A 21,987-nucleotide genomic window follows, 5' to 3' on the forward strand; every position below is an offset into this window, starting at 1 on the left:
AAATCTAATCTTGAATGTATTTCTAGTTTTGGTCATAAAAAATCCTTAATCTGTCCCTTTACAGTTCTTTGTGTATCCTCATTTCATTTGTCTTGTGTCACTGTGAGCTCTGTATTGTTTGAATTGCTGAGAGGGGGAATGCTTTTGACATGATCATTTCTTGTGGTGCTTTTGGAGTTTATTGTTTGGGGCTTTATTAGGAGGTTATGGGTGTATTTTAGGTTTTGTTGGTTCTTCTTTGACATAGACCAAACAACCTGCCCTTTCTTTATGAATCACTTTAAAACACCTATTCCCTCAATGAGATTTTGTGATGGCTTCAGATTTGGTGCCAGTACCTTCTTAACTGCAACAGCTACATCTTGAGATAAGAATTAAGTTAAAACTTGAAGGAGCTCAGTCAGTCTCAATATTTAGGCTACTCTTCTGTCTAGTTTGAGGACTGCCAGCAGAACTGGTCAGACAGTGCAGAATCTGTTGTCCAGAATTTGGCCACTGAAGTGCTTCATTGGAGATGGGATTTGCCTGTGAATTATTGCACTGAGAACAAAAGCTGGTAGAAATAACAGCCTGCCTTGTCTTGCCTTCCCTGCAGCTTCCAAAGGAAAATTACCTATCAAATGGATGGCTCCAGAGTCAATCAACTTCCGACGGTTTACCTCAGCTAGCGATGTGTGGATGTTTGGTAAGTGAACATCAGTGGGGCTTCCTAAGTGTCCTGTTGAAGTTTGGGGTTTCATTTTAACTGCTGTAAATGAATCATTTCCAGATATTTGGCACTGGTTTTACCATACGTTCTGAAAATCCAGTTTCTTCCAGCACATTTTCCATCTCTGTGTTTTTCTTTCCTTTTTCTACTCAGTAAGTTTAAAGTTTCATGTACCTTTTTGCCTCTCGTAAGAAGCTGACAGAAATGAAGGTACAAGGAAATTAGATCATAGTCATAATGGACATGAGTTTCTTACTGTTGTTCTTCCCTCTGATTTCTTTTTGTTACACCAGTGTTCTGTGCTGTTTCTATTTTATATTTTCACTTTTATGGTGATATGCCTTCTCCTTGCTTAATGCATAGATCAGCCTACCTAATAACCTGTTTCCAGATCTGTAATGCTAGATTCCTACTTAATTTGGCCTTCATAGCTCCTACTAGCTTACAAAATAGGACCAGAAGCTGAGTAGAAATAGGGGTAAATGGGAATATCCTGAAGCTTTGATCTTTTTTCCTAAATATGCAAGTTTTTCAATGAATCTGATCACCTGTGCTCAAACTGGTCAAGACTGATGGTCTGGACAGACAGAACAGAGATAGGCTGTGTAAAGGGGCAAATATGATGAGGCTCAAATGAAGAACAGGACAGTCAAGTAAGAGTTCACTGTCTTACAAAGTAAAATTTGAATTCAGTGAAGAATTTTCGGGTTTATTTTAGTTTGAAGAAAACTGTAGTAGAGTCAGAGTTAGAAAAATGAAGCCTGTGGAACATTCTGGCCAGTCCTAAGCTAACAGACCATTTTTCCCTTTGTGCTTTTAGCATAGTTTCAACAGAAACTGTTTTATTACATAGTTCCAGCACACAAAAAAAAAATGGGATCAATGCCAGTGTTAAAACACCCTCAAAGTGAAAATAGGTTCTACGTGTCGAAACAAGCCAGTTGGAACTAGTCAAAGGGAAAAGCAAACACAGCTCATACCACCTCATAAAAAAGTAGATTTGAATATGAGCAACCCTTCTGATTTACAATAGGTAAAAGGTAGTTAAATGTGAAGCCAGGCTGCTGTGAGCCAGCTGTGGGTCATGCTTCCTCATAAATAGTTGAGGTTGATGCTGCGGGTGTAATCCCACTGCACATTGCTCCTCTGCCGCCAACCGGTAAGTCAAAACTGATTCCCCAGTTACATGTCTCGGAAGAAATCCCATCGTCAGGCTGTACAAAACTGGGGTTTGTGTCTTTTTTCAACAGGTTTTGTCGTTTGCTCACGCTGGGGGAAATGTTTTTTGTTGTGTTTCTCAGGTGTGTGTATGTGGGAGATCCTAATGCATGGGGTAAAGCCCTTCCAGGGAGTGAAGAACAATGATGTGATTGGGCGAATTGAGAACGGTGAGCGGCTCCCAATGCCTCCAAACTGCCCTCCTACCCTCTACAGCCTTATGACCAAGTGCTGGGCATACGACCCTAGTAGACGACCCAGGTTTACTGAACTTAAAGCACAACTCAGGTAGGGTTATACTTCTGAAAGGTCCTTTCCTTATTCAGAAATATTTCTTTTTTCGCTGTATCTTCTGTTATTTTCTTCCTATGGGAAATGCAAGGCATAAAATACTGAGTTTTATCTTCAGAAGGCCAGGTTGTTGCTAGTCTTTTGGAAATCTAGACCTTATCTGTTGGGGAAAATTAGGTTAGGCAATAAATTCAAATAACTGGAAATAGGAATCACCTTTCTATCCCAAGAAAAATCCAGATTCTTCTAGCAGTTTGCTTATAATGTTAGCTACAATCCTTGGGGAAGGGGGTAGAAAGGGTTCGGAGTCATTCCCTACCTCATCAAACATGCAGGGGACAATTTTGGGGTAGAAATATACTCCTTCTTAAATAAATGAACCATCAAGTGAGTGCTGTTGAAAGTGACTTTACTAACATGTGTAACACACTAGTTGCCCTGTGGCAACTGTGTCTGCGCAATTGTGGAGCCTGCAATAAACGCATCATCATTAACTAGGAATTCTTTTGTCCTTAGTGAACCAGGATATAGACTATGTTTGTCTTGGAATAAATGTGAGCACACACGTTTGAGACCAGTCTAAATTCACACCCTGGTTTGTTCTGCAATAATTTATTGCAGTCTCTATATCTCCATTTCAGCAGGCACAGAATGGGAGTGATATTTGAACTTTGAAACATTACTGAGATACTGTGCGGACACAATTGATACTTGTGACCATTTTGGGTATTTTAGGAGTGCTCAGTGTCTACTTTGCCTAAGTCAATATAAGCTTCAAACAATATGTAGGTGTTGTATACTTGTTGTAATACTTGGATTTGTTGCAATTCATTGCCAAATTCTTCAGGTCTATCTTACGTCTTGTGTCAAAGTTGTGCTTTGTGGCATGTTTTGTTTTTGTAATATCATTTTGGGCTGTCGCTGGATGTTCATGGTACAAGATAATCCATAGGTGGTTAAAATAAGGGACAATTTTCATACAGAATTGCTGTATGGATAGCTTGGCTACCTTTCATTTGTTTCCTATTTCTTCAAGTTTCATACGGTTCCACCATCTGTTACTCTGAGAGCTCCTGTGTAGACTAATAAATTACATAGCTAGAGGAAGACGTAGCTCTTCTCACAAATAACTTATCATCCTGTTGACTGTGTGGAGTTAACCACAAAGGAAGGAATGGCAGGGCTGGGTAGGGAATGCGAGGAAAAGATATGACACAGTTGTGTGATTTGGGTCATAGGTGGAAATTGGCATTTCACTTGGGGTTTTTTTTGGCTCTGGAAGAATAGGAGTCTTTATTTGCAGTCAGATTGTACTGATAATTTGCAACTGGGTGGCACAGAGGAGAATGAAGCCTATAAATGTGATTAGGAAAATGCTGTGTAAACCCAGGCAGGGAGAGCATCTCACCAGCGAGGGAAGAGGGATGAGTAAATCCAGAGTAAAAGTAACTGTGTTGGGGGGTGAAATAAATGTAGGCTGTACTTAGAGCAAAGGCAGCAACGCTTAGAGGGGGAAAGGGAAGAAAAAGGTGAATTATGTTGGAAAGGTATAACCAGATAAACTGGATAGATCAGTGCCCAAGAGCCTGGCTGTCCTCAGAAACACACAGCCCAAGGGCGAGAACCAGCAGTCAGGACATGCAGCAAGGCACACTGTCACTGGTTACAAACTCAGATGTTTCCCAGTATGTGTGTGGGTAAGCTCAGACAGGTCACCCAGAAAGACTCTGGAATTTCCATGCTGGCAGGCTTTCAAATCTTGGCTGGAAAAGGCTCTGAGCAACCGGATCAGGAGATTGGACTGGAGACCTCCAGGAATCCCTTCCAACCTAAACTGTGCTCTGATTCCAGATGAAAAATGCACCAGGGCCATGGGGATTTTGCTTCTCTAGTCATGCTAGGAGCTTTGAAGCATTGTTTGGAGGATAACCTGTCTCCTGGGGCCACAGCAACCCTAAAATCCAGTTTTTACTCTCTTCTCACCAAAGCAGAGTTTTCTGCCACTCCAAACTGGTGACATTTCTATCCTGGAAGCTAGGCATCAGGGTTGTCCTTAGGGCTTCTTTGCTCTGCTCACAGACAGTCAGCCTCTGGTTGGAAAGGTTGCCAATTCCCTTATGATGAGGCAATCTCAGGCAGCTAAGAAAGATTGTGTTTCAAAACTCCAATTCCCATGAACTTGCAAAAACAAGTCATTTCCCTGGTGGCCTTGTCTGTGTGATGTTGCTGCTGCTGCTCCTTCTGGATCCTATCCAGGGCAGTCTTTTCAAGCTGAGAGCAGACTAGTTGTTTGCTTGAAGCCAGTGATACAGCACCTCTGTTTTAATGAGGAGAAGTCCATGGCTTTGGGAAAAAACTTCTTTTCTGCGTCTGCAATAGCACTGATGCGAGCGTAAGCGTTTCATGTGCTCTCTGTTTGTTATTTGTTGCTTTTCCTCTTCCATAGGAACATCTGCTTTGCACAAACTTTCTTTGCAGCTGATTGTGCAATGCCAAGATGCTGATTTCTGTAAAATTTATGTAGTGTTATCAGGGTAGTAATAAGCCCTGATAGCTTACAGCATTTGATCTGTCCAAAGTGGAAAGGGGTGAATCTTCACAGCAAACACAGAAACAAATGGGTGGATTGTGGATTTACAAAATTGATTCCTCCTCTCGTCCTAGGACCCTCCTTCTTTTTTTGAGGGGGTAAAAGGACGATTAAGTGAGGTGGTACCATGCTGCTCCTGTGATTCTGTCACTGACTGGGCCAGAGTTAGAAGCTGGGGTATTTTAATCAGGAAGCATGTGTTGCCTTGATTTTGTGTAGAAGAGATTTTTAGTCTTGCACTACGTGGTAAATAATATAAAAGACCCTTTGCAAAGTGTTGAGTGTACCCAAGTCATGCAATATCTCTTTTACAGCATTCACCTTCAGAATAACTCCTAGGCACTTACTGTGACTGTACACTTACTATACTATAACCATACACTTACTATACTGTAATCATACTATAACCATACACTTTCCATACCTCCATTATTAAATACATAAATACATATAAATACATTAAATTTCCATACATACGTTATTAAATGTAATATATTCTTTGCTACATTCAGTATGCTGCAAGTGTACTAAGGCAGCACCAGTGTACTCACAGGCTTCCTTACAAGTCAGCTCCCAGGTCTGTGCTTGTTTTGTGGTGCCCTGAATGTCCCTTTTGTTTGTAATTCTGTTAAAACTGGGGGGGGTTTTGCACTGGAGATTAAGTTGGATTTGTATTTGAGCTTTCAAATTAATGTAATTGCATGACATTTTCACAGCATCATTGAATGAAGTTTGTACAAGGTACCTATCACTAACCCTTCTCCCTAAAAATAGCAAATGAAGCTGCAGTTGTATCATTGCTGTGCTGAGACTGTTGCACTGGCAGTCTCTTGGTCACTGAAGAAGCAGCACAGGTTTGAACAAGAGCATCCCAGTGCTGCAGGTCACATTAAATGCAGCTCTAAAAAGAATGAAAAGGGGAAAAAAAGGGCGAAAAAACACCAATTCGTATTTTTAAAGTCTGTTTTCATGACAACAGTGAGATAATTAACTGAGAAGAACTGGACTTGAGCCTTTGTGTGGCTGCATTTGATGTAAGTCCTGAAACATTCTTATAAATAAAAGAAAAGTGATTAGAGTGAGGGCAGTTTGAGTCCTCTCCTTGCATGGCATCCTGTCAAAAAGATACTATAACACATACTTGAACTATGTGTTGGATGCTGCAAAATGCTTCATTACCCTTTTGCTCTTTGACTGTGACCATTAGGAATAATCCCTAATCCCTATGAAAGTGCTTTTAAATTGGAGCAGTCCTCACAAATATGTTCCTCTGCATCCAGCTTCGCATTTCTGATGGCTGGAGACCACAGAGAGAAGAGAATGAGCTGCTTGTTCAGGGTCAGTGCTTCCTGTAGGTTCCTGCACCACCCCAGCAGCAAACACTGGTCTTGCTGTGCCTTTTCAAATGTAAGGATGCATTTTAGTATTTCAGCTGTTCCTGAAGCTCCCAGTAAGTGTTTCCTTCTGAATGACAATTTCAGGAAAAAGATTCTATGTAAATTAAATAAGTTTATCAATTACACAAACTTCTAATAGCTGAGATTTTTCATCAGACTTAACCTAGCCACGACGATCAGTTAAGTTTGTTCTGCCTCAGGATTTACTAGAGACATTGTATGAATAGAATCTCTGCTTGCTCCTCTTTGCTGCTAAAAATATGTTCAGTTTGGGAAAATATGCCTAGATCTGACTTCCCTGACCTTCTGCAAATTCTAATAAACTGTTCAGAGTACTTGGAGCAGCTGCACTGAGAAAAGGTCAGAAATATCTCTTGGCACGCTTTTCCTGCCTCTATGGATTGGTCGTCCCTTTGGAAAAACAAAGACGTTTCTGTGAGTCATTTATATTCTTTGTGTTTTTTCAAGTAATGCTTCTCTGAGGCATTTCTATTTTATATCCTTGTCAGCAGTACTCAAGGGCATCCAAGTACAAATTTGGCTGCAGCTGATCAGCCTTTGACCAGGCTCCTTGTTGGGGAAAGGACCTCCTGGTGGCACGGGCAGGGTGGGATGAATTCCAGTTGTAAGGCAAAAAGCTGAGCCTGTGGTGAAAAAGAAGTCATTTCAGTGGAAATTTGTTATTTCTAGTGATGTGGTTTAAGTTAATGGTATTATATTGAATACCTTGACACCAAGGGTAAAACAGCTTCAATAGCAAGACAGATGGCATATTAGGATTTCATTCTTTTATGGAAAACCAGGACTGTGCTGTGGCCAGTTAGACCCGTGGCCCCAAATTGTCAATAAGCCATCTCTAAATATAGTCGGCTGCTTTTAGCTGAATCCTGTTCCCCTTTTTTGCTCAGATGAGAGCAACTGCTGTATCAACAGCTTTGTTAGAAATCTGGATTTTATTCATGCGATGGCTGGATGGAGATTTTTGTGTCGTTTTGTTGTGGGTTTCTTTAAATCTTGTGGTATTTCTTGAAAGATCATAATCATGGTTCATGGCTATGGATGCACGTTGGCTGATTTCTCATGCTACATAAAAATGTATGCTGCATAGCTGAAGTGTGACCTAGCTTTAAAGCACTGGGTTTTTGCTAGTTCTTCATGGGTCCAAGTAGGAAATGCTGCATTTTCCTTATTCTGGAGGAAGAGAGAGGTAAAATAGAAAGATCTTCTCTTTTAGTTCCCTCCCTTGGGCTGTAGCTTTGTTTCCTTGGTAGTTACATCAAGATGACTCTTGCAAATAGCTTGTCTGATTTTGTTTTGGTTTCACATTCTTGTGTTTCTTTAGCAATGATGGATTGAAGTTGCAGCAATACTTATAAACTTGCTTCAGCTGCAATGAGACGAGATGACTTCTCTGCTTTTCAGAAGTGGCATAGATACTTTGGTGTTTTGGCTGAGTAAGGGAAAGCAAAGTTCCTGTCTCCAACCAAGCAGGAATTTATTCTTGAAACAAGCAGTAAAGTTCCAAGATTAGAATAGATTGCTGTAGTTGATCTCATCCCCCTGCATGAGTAATTCTGGGTGGTTATTTAGCAGACTGAGCAGGAGATTATAAACTCAGAACCTAGCTTTGTTTCTGCAAACTCTGGAGTGATAAAGAAGCTGGAATAGCTCCTTCATGGGATTATCATTACACTGGGGATAGCGATGTGGAAATAATCCTCCCTGCTCCCATCTCCAGACTATCCCTGTAGCGTGCAGCTCCAGCGGATTTGCAGCTCCCTCTTTTCAAAGCTTCATTCTGAGTAGTTTTCAAATGGCAAATATCCAACATTAATAATCCACATAGCAGAGCTGGGAGGAGGCTGGCTGTGGGGGCAGCTGTATCACGTTGAACTTCAAACAGTCTTTTTAATAGTCAGAACAGTGGTAAGTAGCAAACTAGTTTTACTACTGTCTTGTACTTTGTTGAAAATGTAGCCTTTTGACCTGAATGTTTAGAAGCTGAATGAATACTGTCAGATATTTCTGTTTTGCTAAATGAGTGTGCTGAATGTGTTCCTGGTTAGGTTAAAATGTAAGAGCTGAGGACATCGTATTTAAAATGGGGGGATTTTGACTGCTTTGTTTAAAAAAGAACAAAAATCCCAAAGCTCTGTCGAGTTTCAGTAAAGAACATTTTCAGTTTTGAACCTTTGCAGCAATTCAGTAGAACATTTTTCCATGTAAAATAACTTTTCATGCAAGTAAGCGCTCGATTTACTGTCTTTGAGGGTTTCTCTCTGTAATTACACATCAAAAGAACTGTTAACATGCAAGAAGAATTCTGTGCAAGATCAACCACAGCTTTCTAAAACCTCGGTGCTGCTTCTCTTGTTGAAAGCACGCTGGTAATCCTACCCAAGTATTTCTTCCTGATACTGGTTTTCAAAAACCTAACCAATATAAGTAAAGAAGTTTGTGTTTCAGTGCTCAATCGCTTTGTTGGATGGTGTTCATCAGCCTGAAAAATGTGAGAGCTCTGGGGAGAGGTTTGTTAGCCACGGAACTGGAGTTTTACTTAAATGTAATACGTTTTTCTTAGTACAATACTGGAGGAAGAGAAGCTGCAGCAAGAAGAACGAATGAGAATGGAATCCAGGCGACAAGTCACAGTATCCTGGGACTCAGGAGGATCAGATGAAGCTCCTCCCAAGGTAGCTAAGATTGCAAATTATGTGTGTGTTCCTTCAAAGCTTCCTTTGACGGGTTCATTCGAACAATGGCAAATTTTGTCATCATCTGCTAATACTTGCCTGAAATGACCCAGCTCTACTCGGAACCGTTACTAGAACTGATCCATGCTATAATATCATATTATGTGATAATATTGTTTTATCATATAATTTCTGTTTCTCGTAGTTTAACTTGTAGAAGATTCCCATAGTTGCCACAAAATTGTTTCCTGGCGTTTTTCTTCCTTTCTTCATTCTTGTAGCACTCGTGAAACATTAGCAGTGAGTTCTCAGACCAGCGTGAAGTTTATTTATAACACATCAGTGAGAGGATAGCAATGAACTAACTTCATTTTCCTTATTCCGGACAGAAAATTAGGGGGTTGCTTCCAAGGACCTTCTGTGGTTTAGTTTCCACTTAATTTTGCTTCATTACATGTCTGTCCTGTTTGTGTGTCGCTGATGTGTTCTGCAGCTGTGGTAGTCCAACCTCACCAGTTGCTGAGCACTCTCCTCTCTCAGGAGCTTGTCTGCTTCTCATCTGAGTTATTTAGCAATTTAAAGGATCAAGCCTGTGTTTTGAAGCATTTCGTTTTATTCAGTCACTACTGTAATATGGAATATTACCTGCATCTTGGTCACCAATAATGGTTTCAGTGGTACTCGTGTGGCATCTGCTGCTGCATTCATCCCCAGCCATCATAGGAAGGCAACTTCTTTTGTCTTGTTTCCCCACCCCAGGTTCTTGCCTGATAGATTTCTGAGCTTGGTTCTGTATTTTGATAGCTTTTGGCAACCAAGAAATACGGGCAGTGGAATTGTTGCTTTCGTTTCAGAGTTAACAGCAGCAAACAATCCATCAACCTCTTTATTCATTTGGGATCAACCAGCAGGATTTGCTGTGTATATAAATGGATAATGTTCCCAGTTAGAGAAGCAGATAAACTGCATAAACTGAGACAATATGTTACTTAATTATTACAACCTTACTTGAAGCCTGTATTTTCTCTTGAAGCTTCAGGGCTAATCCAGACAGAATAAGCACTTTTTACTAATGTAATATATGAGTTACACCGTATTAGAAATGATCATCATTAGAGCTTTTGGTGTGATGTGTAAACTGAAACATTTGACAGTGTATGAAGATGTGTTAAGATTGAAATTAATTCTACCCCTGCATATCTTCTTGAGGGGGTCAATATGTCCTCACTGTCTAGCAATGCAGTTGTTGGTTAGTTTCTTATACAGTATTTTTGTGTAAAATATGGATCATAGAACGATTTGGGCTGGAAGGGACCTTAAAGCTCATCCAGTTCCAACCTCCTGGCACAGGCAGGGACACCTTTCACTAGAGCAGGTTGCTCGAAGCCCTGTCCAACCTGGATGTGCTTACTAATGACATTTGAACAAGCTGAATTTCACAGATAGGGGATTTTAAGTATCTATCTTTTAAGTTATTATCTAATTTTCTGATGGTGACAACTGATTTTTCAATTCCAACAATTCATTATAAAAGTTTGAGGTCATAATAGATCTTAAACTGCAGTTTATTTACAGCCTTAAACTCCTACACATTCTCAAATAGTGCACAGATACCACGATTTGTACTATGAAATTGCCAGTATTCACAGTGATTTCTATTAGAAACCTAAGACAGAAAAAGCCTAGTACAGAATGATGACATTTTTCATGAAGTGATGATAAAATCCTGCAATCTCAGAGCAATGTGTTGGTCACCAGAAGGACTGAAGGAGCCGATTCGCAGAATGATGTGCTTTGGAGGTTGTTTTTCCCTCTTTGGTTGATTTTTCTCCTGCTGTAACACCCAGCAGTGCTGTTCCTCAGGAAAAAACGCACATATATATATACACGCACACCCCTTTGGAGGTTAATATCAAACAAAATAACAGAGCACTTCTGCTTGGAAGAGAAAAGTTGTTCTGAGCAAGTGTTTCCAAGATTACTTCTTTCAGTAGTGTGAAATTCCTGTACCTGTCCTAGCAAAAGGAAGATCTGTTCAACGTTCACAGAAAACCAGGCTCCTGTTCATGTGGTGTTTTGTAGTAGTGCTGTCTGAATTCCTGGTGACTTTCCTCCTGCATTCCTGTGATTATACATCTTGTTTGAGTATGTGTAAAGGGTTGCCTTTCTCCTGAAGAAAGACAGTTAGTCAGATAAAGACTCAAGTTAGCTGTTCTTTAGCTGTCCTTTCTAATAGGAGCTAGTTCTGTCCTGTTTTTTCTTGGCTGGGAATGGGCTGCAGAACCAAAGCATGGATACTGAAGTGACCATGGAGGTCAGAATATGATCAAAAGCACCTTCCATGTCAAGGCGATTAGTTACACAGCAGGTAATGCTCAGAACTAACTTCAGTCCTCAGACTAACACATGGAAATATTCATGCTACACGAACTGCTAAACCAGTTTCATTTGTGTTCGGACTAAAGCAAAAGAATTTACTTTTGGGAACAGGCACAAAAGCAATAAATTAATGGCAAACCTTTATGTGCTGCAGATTGTGAACTTAGAAACAATGCTCTATTTGCACCTGGAAACTTGGCTGAAGAATTATGTTCTTAGCTGATGCTGTCTCTAGAGTTAAACAGCGCAGAGCAGGTTGTTTAGTGCAAGCAATTAGATATACACAAAGAATTGACAGAGCAAGTGTTGTTTATTGACATACCTGCAAACAATTCATCCATTTCCAAGCAAAAATGGAGGAAAACTGAATTTTAGTTGTTTAAAAGAAGTATTAGTCATTTTAGAATATTTGAGGGTTTCTTTTGAGCTTGCTGTTGTGATGCACCACCTGTAAATGTTCATCTCACCAAAAAGTAATTTTCTGGCTTTAGTTTTCTGTTTCTGAATACTCTAACAATTCCTTTACATTTACAGCCCAGTAGGCCTGGTTACCCCAGTCCGAGATCCAGTGAAGGGTTTTATCCAAGTCCGCAGCATATGGTACAGCCAAATCATTACCAGGTATTATATTTATAACACCATGCATGTATTTTTTCCATTGTGGGGTTTATAACTGAGCTGCAGTTGGTGGGATTGATTAGCTCTTTACACAGTTTATAGTCGTTCAGTTGTGTTAAATGAGTTTTGTTTTACATCAGAACAAATCCCAAACTGAGCTTGGCAGGTTTACTCCAGATGGCAAGTATTTTCATCTCAGATATAGTGCTCAAATTCCTGAGACTGCAGTGAAACGCATCAGACATTTCCATATTTATCGAAGGAATGTGGTGTTCGTGTTAACATTTGTGCTAAGCTCCAAACTGGCTTTAACTGGTGGACTTCTCTTTGCCTTATTGATACTCTGCTCCTCTGCTCCCTGATGTTTCTCTGAACCATTTCTATTTTCTGTTGGCCGATAGCTGCTTTTAGATCTACCACATCACATACTCAAAGGTTTTGCTTTTCTTCCTAACCCTGCTGAAGAAATTTAAAAGGAAAGGTTGTCATGAAAGTACTTTCAGCATTCTCAGATTTGTTCAAAGCTACAGCCATGTGCAGCCGTCTCAGTTGAGACTTCTTTTATTCCATGGAGAGGGGGAGGTTTTCATTGTTTTAATGGGTACTTCAGACTATGGAATCTACTTTGATTTTCCTGTGGAGAAGTTCTCAGGCCACACAGCTGAACACATTAATTATGTGCTGTCACTTGAGACTTAAGCTTGTACCATGCAGTAGGGGGTATGTTTTTATATGGCTCTGTAGGGTGATGTTTGCAGGCTCCTGTTAACTTGAGTATGAGCTCTGCATGTGTAGCTCTTCGAAATGTATCAATGGATTTATCTTTGGGCATCAGAGGACTTTGATCTTGACAGCAGAGGTTAAAATGCGCTTTCTAATGCTGCTGTTTTGATAGGTGTCCTCAAATAGTTCTAGTTATCCTCAGAAGTTATAGTTACATATATACATACCTACATTTATCCTCAAATAGTTGTTATGATAGGCATCCTCAAAGACAAAAAAGAGGTTTTGTCTCCTATTTTGATTCAGCTTCCTTCTTCTGATGTTGGTTCCCTTCCTCCCTCTCAGTGACTGCTTGAATTGAGTCATTTCTGCGCTCTCATATTTGCTCCCTTGGAGGGTGGAAGCTATTAATTATGGGAAATGATAGATCTTACTAATATAACTTTATCTTTGGGTTTTTCACCCCCCTCCAAAGGTGTCTGGCTACCCTGGTTCTCATGGAATACCAGCCATGGCAGGCAGCATCTATCCAGGGCAGGCTTCTCTCTTGGATCAGACAGATTCCTGGAACCATCGGCCTCAGGAAATATCAGTGTGGCAACCAAATATGGAGGTATGGTGAAGTGACACATCTCTTGTTGCACTCTGTACAGTAAATATGCTTTTTTACAAGTGTGCTCTTTACACAATATCTTGATGAAGGTATTACTGCTTTATATCTTAACTGAGTGAGTGACAGCAAGTATTTTGTGTTTGTTAAAATAAGGCTTTACTGGAACTTATTGCTGTTAATAGAGATGGGAACAGTCATGTAAAAATATGCAATATCGTTATTGTCTAAAAATACCTCTGGTGGGAGATACCCAGCAGAGCTAAAGGATGGGAGGCTTCTCTGTAACCATTTCCAGAACAGAAAATGAAATAGTCTGCAAAACTGTTCTGGAGTTGGATCCTGTTAGATGCTTTTCAGCCTGTCATGATTGCACAGAGCTGCTGCAAAGAGCATCAAATGAATTCCCCCTTTAACCTTCCATCATTTTTTTTCTGTTCTCCTCCAGTATTTTATACTTTCTCATTCCATTTTATCCTCCCACAAAGATTCACTTTGTGCAGCTTCTGTCTTAAATGTTTCCTCTCTAACCAGTGCTTTAGCCCCTGTGCCTCTGAGAAACATGTAAGTGATAACTGAGGCTTACCCATTAGATATAGGTGTCTGAATCTTTAATTTCACTTGGCTCGCTCTTGGTTGATTTGGCCACTGCAGCTTGCTGCCATGCTGCTGCTGTTCACGCTGTATTTAGCTGAGGGTTGTAGTTCAACATCCCTGTGTATTATTGAGGCTAGAAACAACAGTCTAACCATGCTTGAATAAGTGTTGGTGGAAACATAAATTCTCTGCATGTGTCTGTAATGAGAAGTTACAGCCAAAGTTTTCACAAAAGCTTGGGAAGTTGGTTGCCTAAAAACAATCTCGGTGAAGTTCATTACCAAATTCCCCTTGGCTTTTAAAAATACTAATTGATACAGTACTGCTAATGATTTCCAGACAGCACTGGGATATGGTACATGGAGTATTGTAACCTTAAGACATGGATAAAACCTTGTTCAAAAATCCATTAATAAAATGGTTTTTGTGACGTGCTTTGCAAGTGTCAGATGAAACTGAAAAGCGTATTTGTTCTGAGTAAAAAATGTATTTTGCAGCTTTTAACAACTGTTACATTAGTTACGTTAGTCCTCAAGACCAAGAAAACAGAATTGATAGATCTGGTTTTGTTGTCCAGCTTAAATGAAGCGCAATATATGAAGTGACAACATTACTGAAAAGCAGAACAGAATTCTCCAAATCTTTTTGTTTCCAGTGATGAGGAGCAAGACAAAATGTTTCTAGTGGGAAAGGGTTTCTTCTGATGGTCTGCCTCAGTTTATAAGGAGTTGAAGGAGCTCTGCTCGACTGCTGTTGTGCATTTGGGCTTTTAAAATCTTTTATAAGCTCTAAGTTCTTGTAGCTGTTTATACAAATTCTAAGTTGTGAGACTGAAGAAACTCACTCTGGTTTGCAGGATTCGGGCACTTTGGACATACGAGGAATGAGCCAGGTTCTACCCACACATCTTATGGAGGAGAGGTTGATACGACAACAACAAGAGATGGAAGAAGATCAGCGCTGGCTTGAAAAAGAGGAACGATTCCTGGTAACGCTTCGTTCCATAGTGCTTCCTAATTCATTCTGATTTTTCCTTTTTTATTGCAGCTTGCTAAAACTGGTCACTTCGGTGAAATAAGAACATGTACTGAGAACACAGGGGTCCCTACCAAAGTGTAGGTTTGGAAACAGTTTTTACACTGAGGCCTGTGTTTCAAATACCTTGAACATCTGAGGGGTTTAATGAATCTCATTTTACCCAATTGAGTATTTATGTGTGGGAAGTTGTGGGTCCAATCCTGTGCCAATCTGGAGATTGCCTCTTTGTTCTTAAGGAGATAGATCTGTGCATACTCCACCCCTAAAAGAGGGACAACTATCAGCCATCTAAGAACCCTGACTGTGGTAAGAGTTGTGGAAGCAGTCTTGCACTGAAGGAATTAGTGGGAAGAAACATTTTGAGACAGCTCTGTGAGGTGGGGGGAAAGCCTTGAACATCACCAAGAGAAGGAAGGAGGAGTGTATTGGTAATGGGATCTTCCATTGCTGTTTCTCTGCAGTTCCATGGTTTCTGTTGTCAGTGCCACTGATGTGTGGTTTTTAGTTCAGCTCTGGCTTCCCAGTTGTCAAAATTCAAGTTCTGTGTTAAAATTCTCCTACTTGAGACTGATGGCCACAGATGCAGAAGATGGTGGTGGCATATTGCTCTGTATAGGCTCATGCCCTGCCCATGGCAGGGGGGTTGGAAATAGATGATCCTTTCCAACCCTAACTATTCTATGGTTCTATGCTGGGGAGCCTTACCTGACAGGTGGGTGATACCCAGTGGTGTGCTATGGGCTGTGACAAACGTCAGGCACACGTTTGGTCTTAAGCTTTCAAGGTATTTTAAGTATTTCAAGGAATGCTTTGGTTTGGAAGCATAAATATGCTCTCTGTTTAAAGCAGATCATAGACTGGTTTGGGTTGGAAGGGACCTTAAAGCTCATCTAGCTCCAACCCTGCTGCCATGGGCAGGGACACCTTCCACTAGGCCAGATGACGATAATGATGTATGGTTTCTGTAAGAGTTCTCTGCACCATCTAGAGCTGCTCTCTGGAAAAATCTTAGTTGTACAGATGAATTACTTTTATTTTAGGCACCAAAGCTGCTGGTCCTGATTGTCTCACAGATGTTGGAACAGTTTTTAAGGGATCTTGAAGCCAGGACATTGATTTCCTTGAAAATAAGAATTCATGCTTTATTCTGCAGGAAGCCAGTGGGTGGGAATGGGGAGCAGATCTCGTATGTAGACGCTGCTACCCAAACCTTATTCCTTGCCAATTGAATTGTCTTAGTCTCTCTGGGGTTTAGTTATGTGTGGTATTCAGAACTGCTCAGAACAGCTGATGCCTGTGAAGACCAACAAGGTAGGATAAAGCTCTTGAGAGGTGCTGATAGATGCTCCTATGTCCAGTACATGTTCAAGCCAAGATCCAGATTGTGGAGTTAAGATGTTACTTTTGATTAAAAGATGTTGAAGCTTGCTTTTGGCTGGTTTCCTTGTAAGTGCACTTGGGAATTTGTGGTTTACCATTGGATGCTAGTAAAGAAACCACTGTACCCGGATTGCTTTGTCCAATGTATGACAAGGGGGAGGGGAGAAGAGAATTTCTTCCCTAATTTAGGCATTAACTTTTCTATCTTGAGTGGCACCAGTTGCTTGCGATTTTCACAAGCCCAGAAGGTCAAATTGATCCCGTTGTCAGAGAAGATGGTCAAGAGGTTTTTGAGGAATGAATCTCTTACTGAGAACAGGGCCCTGTGATTGCAGGTGGCAGGAGATTGTGTGGGAACTTGCTGCAGAAAACTTTCTGACCTTCTGGCTTTCTTGTGCAGAATAGATGGTGATTGTTTGGAGTGTTTGTTATTCTGGTTTGGGTCAGTCTCTGGACCGTTGGGATGTTTACCCTCCCCCAGATGGCTCTTTGAGGAAGGACTTCATAATTGTCCCTTTGATCTGTAATACAGTCTTAGCATATGTTTGGGAAAGAATTATTGTGTTTTCATGATGTCTTAGTTTGTATTGTGAGGAGACGCCATCTCTGTGGCCACCCCTACTCAAAGGAGAAGTAGCATTGATGAACTCATGAGCAGCTGTATGGATGTGCCAGAGCTGGATTTGGTTGAAGTAAACTCTTAGAGGGTTAGAAAGGCAAGAAACAGGGCAAATTTGAGGGGAAATAAGCATGAACTTAAATGGCCAAAATGAGGAATTGGAATCAAAAAGAGACTTCAGTTCTTTTTCTTTCTGTGCTAACATTTTGACTTCAGGGTTTATACTTTGATGCCTGTTACAGATTATACTGTGTCAAAAGCTACACAAGCTAATGATAGCCACAGGATATATTGGAGCCCATAGCAGGATGTATGTCAGAGGAATCTTCGGTTTATAGATGGGTGTTTCTTGGAAAAGGAATGTGGTTTTCTAGGTTTAGCCCTGAAGAAATAGAGATGGTGGGAAAGTCATTGTGGGGAGTCACTCTTGGAGGCCATCTCCTGAAGGATATCCACAGTTCATACCTGAGAGTGCAAACACAGGTCCAGTATAGAAATAATCCATGTGTTACTCACACACACTCCTTAGCCCCCGTCCTCTAACGAGTGACCAGTGACACTTCTTCTCTTGGGAGAAGGACCTTCCCTAATTTCACTGCAGGTGATGGAGGGAAGAGAAGCAACTTTCTCAGCCTCGATGTCATGTCTCTCACTCGCTTTGAGACAGCTTCCTGCACTAACCCTTAGATTTTGATTAAATGGTTTGCTCAAGTCTGGCTCTCCCTTGCCTGCTATAGGCAGGTTTCAGAATACTTTTGAGCACAAAGAACAATAGAGAGGGTAGAGCCAGACTTTAATTTCTAACTTCTGTAACCATACAGTGGAGCGTTCTCGGTTGGAACTGGCTACTGGCAACAGCAGCTCTATTTACACAGTACTCCTACAGTACATCTCACTTCTGCCATTAAGAATTGGACTCACAGTGGAGCAACTGCAAATCATGTCATGTCAGACACTGCAACAAGAAGAAAACTCCTCAGTGGGGTTTCTGTTAGTACAGTTTTTGTTTCCCCAGAGTAACACCAACTTGCTCATGACCTGAAATTTATTGCTGCTTCTACAGGGAAAAAATACAACTCAAAGCTGTTTATACATTGTACATGTATAAACAGCAACTGATGCTGTGTGCTAGAAGAGACACCCCAGATGAAGAATTAAATTGCAGTGGCATTGAAATGGAAATTTACCAGTCTTTGGGGGGAGGTTGTTATCTGTGTAAGCAGTTTGCCTGAATCTGGTCCTTTGAGAACATTGACTCGATACTTGAAAGGAGAAATTTGGTTTGCAAGCTGCAGCCTTTAGAGAATCCAGAATGCTGAAATTCTGCTGTAAAAAGAGAAAACAAACAGCTCTTTCTTCATGGGAAACTCCTGAATGAAAATAAATCTGTTGTGTAAAAACTGAAAAGTAAAGAAGTCTTAATTTTAAACTGTACCAAATAAATCCATCAGGAGATGAGAAGAGAATTGAGGGGGTACTTTTTCCCCAGGACAGGGGATCTTGCACACTAGTCTGGTAGCTTTAGTGGACCCTTGGGCTTTCATGGTCCCTTGATAAAAGTGCTCTGGATATCAGCATCTCCAGGAAGGAGGACAGAAATGTCTCAATTACTTTTGAGGAAGCTGAAGCAAAGACAAAGCATTGCTGGGCTTAAGGCTTGGTGCAGGTAACTGTAGAAGGTGGTCTCTGTTCAGGCTTATGCAGGTGGAAGGTTGAGATGGTCCCGGTACAAACATGTCACATCAAACAAGTGGAAGTCTGGCTGGCCTTCTGTGTAAGGAGTCTTGCTGTCAGGATTTTTATGTGCTGCAGTCTCCTGGGCTGAGGTTTTCCCTCATTTATATCCGGAGATGTTTGAGCCTCAGTCACACAGGCAATAACGCAAGAAATCCATGAGGTCTCGTTCTGCGCTTTCTCCTGAGTTGGTTTTTGATCACACGGGTGTTTGCACCCCAAAAAAATAAAATTGATGAAGATTAATCAAGATTTTACTTGTGCATAATAGCATATAGAGGCAGAATGAACAACCTCCATCACCAAAAGCAGTGCTCCACAATCATGAATGGCATCTACCATTGGCACTTGCAGCTCACTGCAGATAAGACAGGCTGGGAGCTGGGGTTGTTCAGGCTGGAGACGAGAAGGCTCCAGGGAGACCTTACAGCAGCCTTCCTGAACTAACTTTGTGGGGAAGAAACCATCATTCTGCATCTTTTCAGGGTGACCTTTTAAGTTCAGCCCTATAGTGAAGTGAAGTGATGTTTATGCTGTGACTCTCGGCACTGTCACCAAGTAGCTCTGAACATTGCAGAACTCTTTTCTTCTGTTTAATTACCTGCTTCCTCATTTATATTTAGTTTCCAATTTGAACTTTTCTTTGTGGCTGTATTGCTGTTACGTGGCATTATTTTTAATCATAGAAAATAAAGATATATATGTGATAAATATAGTAACTCCTCAGCAGACCAAACAATGTTGTGCTAAGAAATTTATAGTCCTTTCCTGGGATAGGTTAAGAAGAAATAACTCACATAGTTTCCTTATCGGGTTTGGGGTTGGGTTTTTTACTGAAATTCCCACATAGTTGTGGTTTTGCCCTATTCTGACACTGAGAACTGCAGTTGAAATAGAATGGATGTGAACTGTTGCTAAAATAAGGTTCTGTTTTTTAGCCTGAGAAAATCCTACCGAGACATTATAATCTGGCATGTCCTGGGAATGCTGAGACTTACATGTTCTTTTATTAGTGAGTAACCAGAAATACTGGAAACAAAGTAGATGATGTTCCAGTTTGTCGACATACGCATCCTGTCTGAAAAGTCCTCTAGATGGTTCCAAAGATTCCAGATAGACTATTTGGTAGGGAAAAATCCATTTACTTTTGAAGGATTTTGATCTTCTGCAACATTATAACAAAATATAGTTCCTCCCTTAAGTATGTATCTGTAATGAATATAACAGGCCAGGTTGGATGGAGTCTTGGGTGACATGGTCTAGTGTGAGGCATCCCTGCCCATGGCAGGGGTTGGAACTGGATGATCTTAAGATCCTTTCCAACCCAAACCATTCTGTGATTCTCTGAAGTAGAAAACACTTTGTTTAAACTTTGATTTTAGTGTAGTACAGTTGGCACTTCCACAACAAACATGCAGAGCACTCTGGGTTTATGCTTGTGAAGACCTCGCTGTACTATGAGCGCGGAACACATTTGGAGATGGTTTGTCACCAGTTGGTCACTGTTTAGCTTCAGCCTGGAGAAGAGGTGGCTCTGGGAAGATGCTCTAAAATGGTGTGTAAAGTACAGAACAGGTCAGAACAGAGTCTTTTATGTTTTGATCTAGATGATGTTGCATTATACACATCTGAAAGATCTCACTATTAAAAGTTCAGCACTGCATTGCTATGTAATGCAGCAGGAGGGGCTACAGTTAAAGCTCTTTACCACCTTAGAAGCATAAGAATTGCTGCTACATGAGATTTTAAAATACCCTGGGAGTTTGATCATAGATCTCAAAATAGTTTGTCTTTTGACTGCAAAATAGTTTGTCTTTTGAAGTTTCTACAGCTACACAAATTAATAAATCAGAACATCATTTACTAAAATGGGAGTTGTTAGAATTTATTAGAACACAGTAAAGTCGCTAAAGCTATAATTGGGCCTCTTCTTCATCACTGGACACACAAGTGTGTTGAGTATTTCTCTGTCGTTCCTTGTTGTTCCTAAATATCCAAGTTTTGATGGGGCAGAAGGAGGAAATTACTTGGGGAAGTTAAAGGCATTGTGTTCATGTACCACTAAAGATTTTAAATCCTTATTTTTAAGATGTCAATATGCAGATCACCAGGATGCAGGTGTGTTGTGTAGCTGGTTTGCCATTACCCATTGGCACTTGGTGTCTTTGTTTTCAGATCAGGTTCTGGGAGAGCCTGGGCAGCACCACCACTGTCCATGGCTTCACTTGCCTGGGGGTGGTCAACACGACTCTCTTGTTGTTGGCAATGTGTGAAGCAAGTGTGTGTCAAGTTAATAATGCTCATTCTAGTCATATTTTATGTGTATTTATAACCTTTCTGTGCAACAATGCTTAGACTGTAGCTAGGTGCTTGTATGCTGTATGTGATGTCCTGAAGTCCACTCCTGTGCTGCATGTTTGGTGCTGGTGGTGACTTGTGTAGTTGTGAGGTGAGGTTGTAGAATTGGGCATTTAGAGTTCAGATGCTAAAGGAAGGGCCTTGTTAGTAAGACAGGGAGGGCAGGAGATGGATATTATGCCTGTTAATTTAACTTTTGTCTTATAATACTAGAAAATAATCTGTTATTTGGACTAGTGTGTGGGTTTGTGGTTCTGAATCTTTAAAATGTTCAATATTTCATTGTCTTTGGTATCTGGTTTAGGGTGCATTTCTGGAGTAATGAGTTATTGAAAGTGCAAAGAGGATTCAAGACCCATGTGATAAAATAGTCTTTATTTCCAAAGACTTTGGGCACTTTCCTGGTCAGAAGTGAACAGGAAACGAAGGCAAATGGTGAACATCAGTGTAATAGAAATTGAGTTAGTTGTCTGCTTAGATGAACAAGGAGAGCTATTTGTTTTAGCTTAAAAACATGAGAATCATGACTTACTTTAGATATCTAATGAAGTATACAACAAACCTATATCAAATGAGTCTTTAATCAGAAAAAAATCCATCATCATAAAGGAAATAAACTGGAGATTCATCAGTGGTGGTTTTCATCATAGAAATGGTCACAAATTCATGGCGAAACATTGGGAGATCTCTTGCTTGTGTCTGCTTCAGTTCTTCCTGTTTAAGATGGGGTTGAATATTTCCTTGTCTAGTATGATTTGTCTATTTTAAGGTGCAAGTTCTTTCAGGCAGCGACAGTCTCTGGCTGTGCCTCACTCTGTGGAGGGCTGAATGAAAATCCAAAGGATAAACCCTTCTGACAGACTATAGCACAACTGGGGTGGTTTTAATGATAAAAGAGTGATATTAGTGTGTCTTTGCAAATTCCATCCGCCCTGCTGGCTTTTTAGGTTCATTTAGCAGATTGTGTGTTCAGTGCTTCTAGAAGAAAAGGAGGAGAGGGATCTAGAGTAGCTTTAAATAAGAAACAGATATA

At 40.6% G+C, this 21,987-nt stretch overlaps 1 protein-coding gene across 19 annotated transcripts in view; it reads left to right on the forward strand.

The window, feature by feature from the left end:
- Positions 1-21,987, forward strand: part of PTK2 (protein tyrosine kinase 2) — a 158,604-nt gene that overhangs the window by 124,617 nt on the left and 12,000 nt on the right. For 17 of the 19 annotated variants that reach the window (XM_030503294.1, XM_030503569.1, XM_030502096.1 and 14 more), the window contains 6 exons: positions 596-685; positions 2,011-2,215; positions 8,787-8,898; positions 11,812-11,898; positions 13,094-13,231; positions 14,682-14,813. In XM_030503294.1, coding sequence (XP_030359154.1) covers positions 596-685; positions 2,011-2,215; positions 8,787-8,898; positions 11,812-11,898; positions 13,094-13,231; positions 14,682-14,813 — 764 coding nt within the window. The other 2 variants (XR_003994032.1, XM_030503491.1) reach the window with 2 other exon arrangements.

The sequence above is a fragment of the Strigops habroptila genome, chromosome 1 (assembly GCF_004027225.2).
Source record: "Strigops habroptila isolate Jane chromosome 1, bStrHab1.2.pri, whole genome shotgun sequence".
NCBI lineage: Eukaryota > Metazoa > Chordata > Aves > Psittaciformes > Psittacidae > Strigops > Strigops habroptila.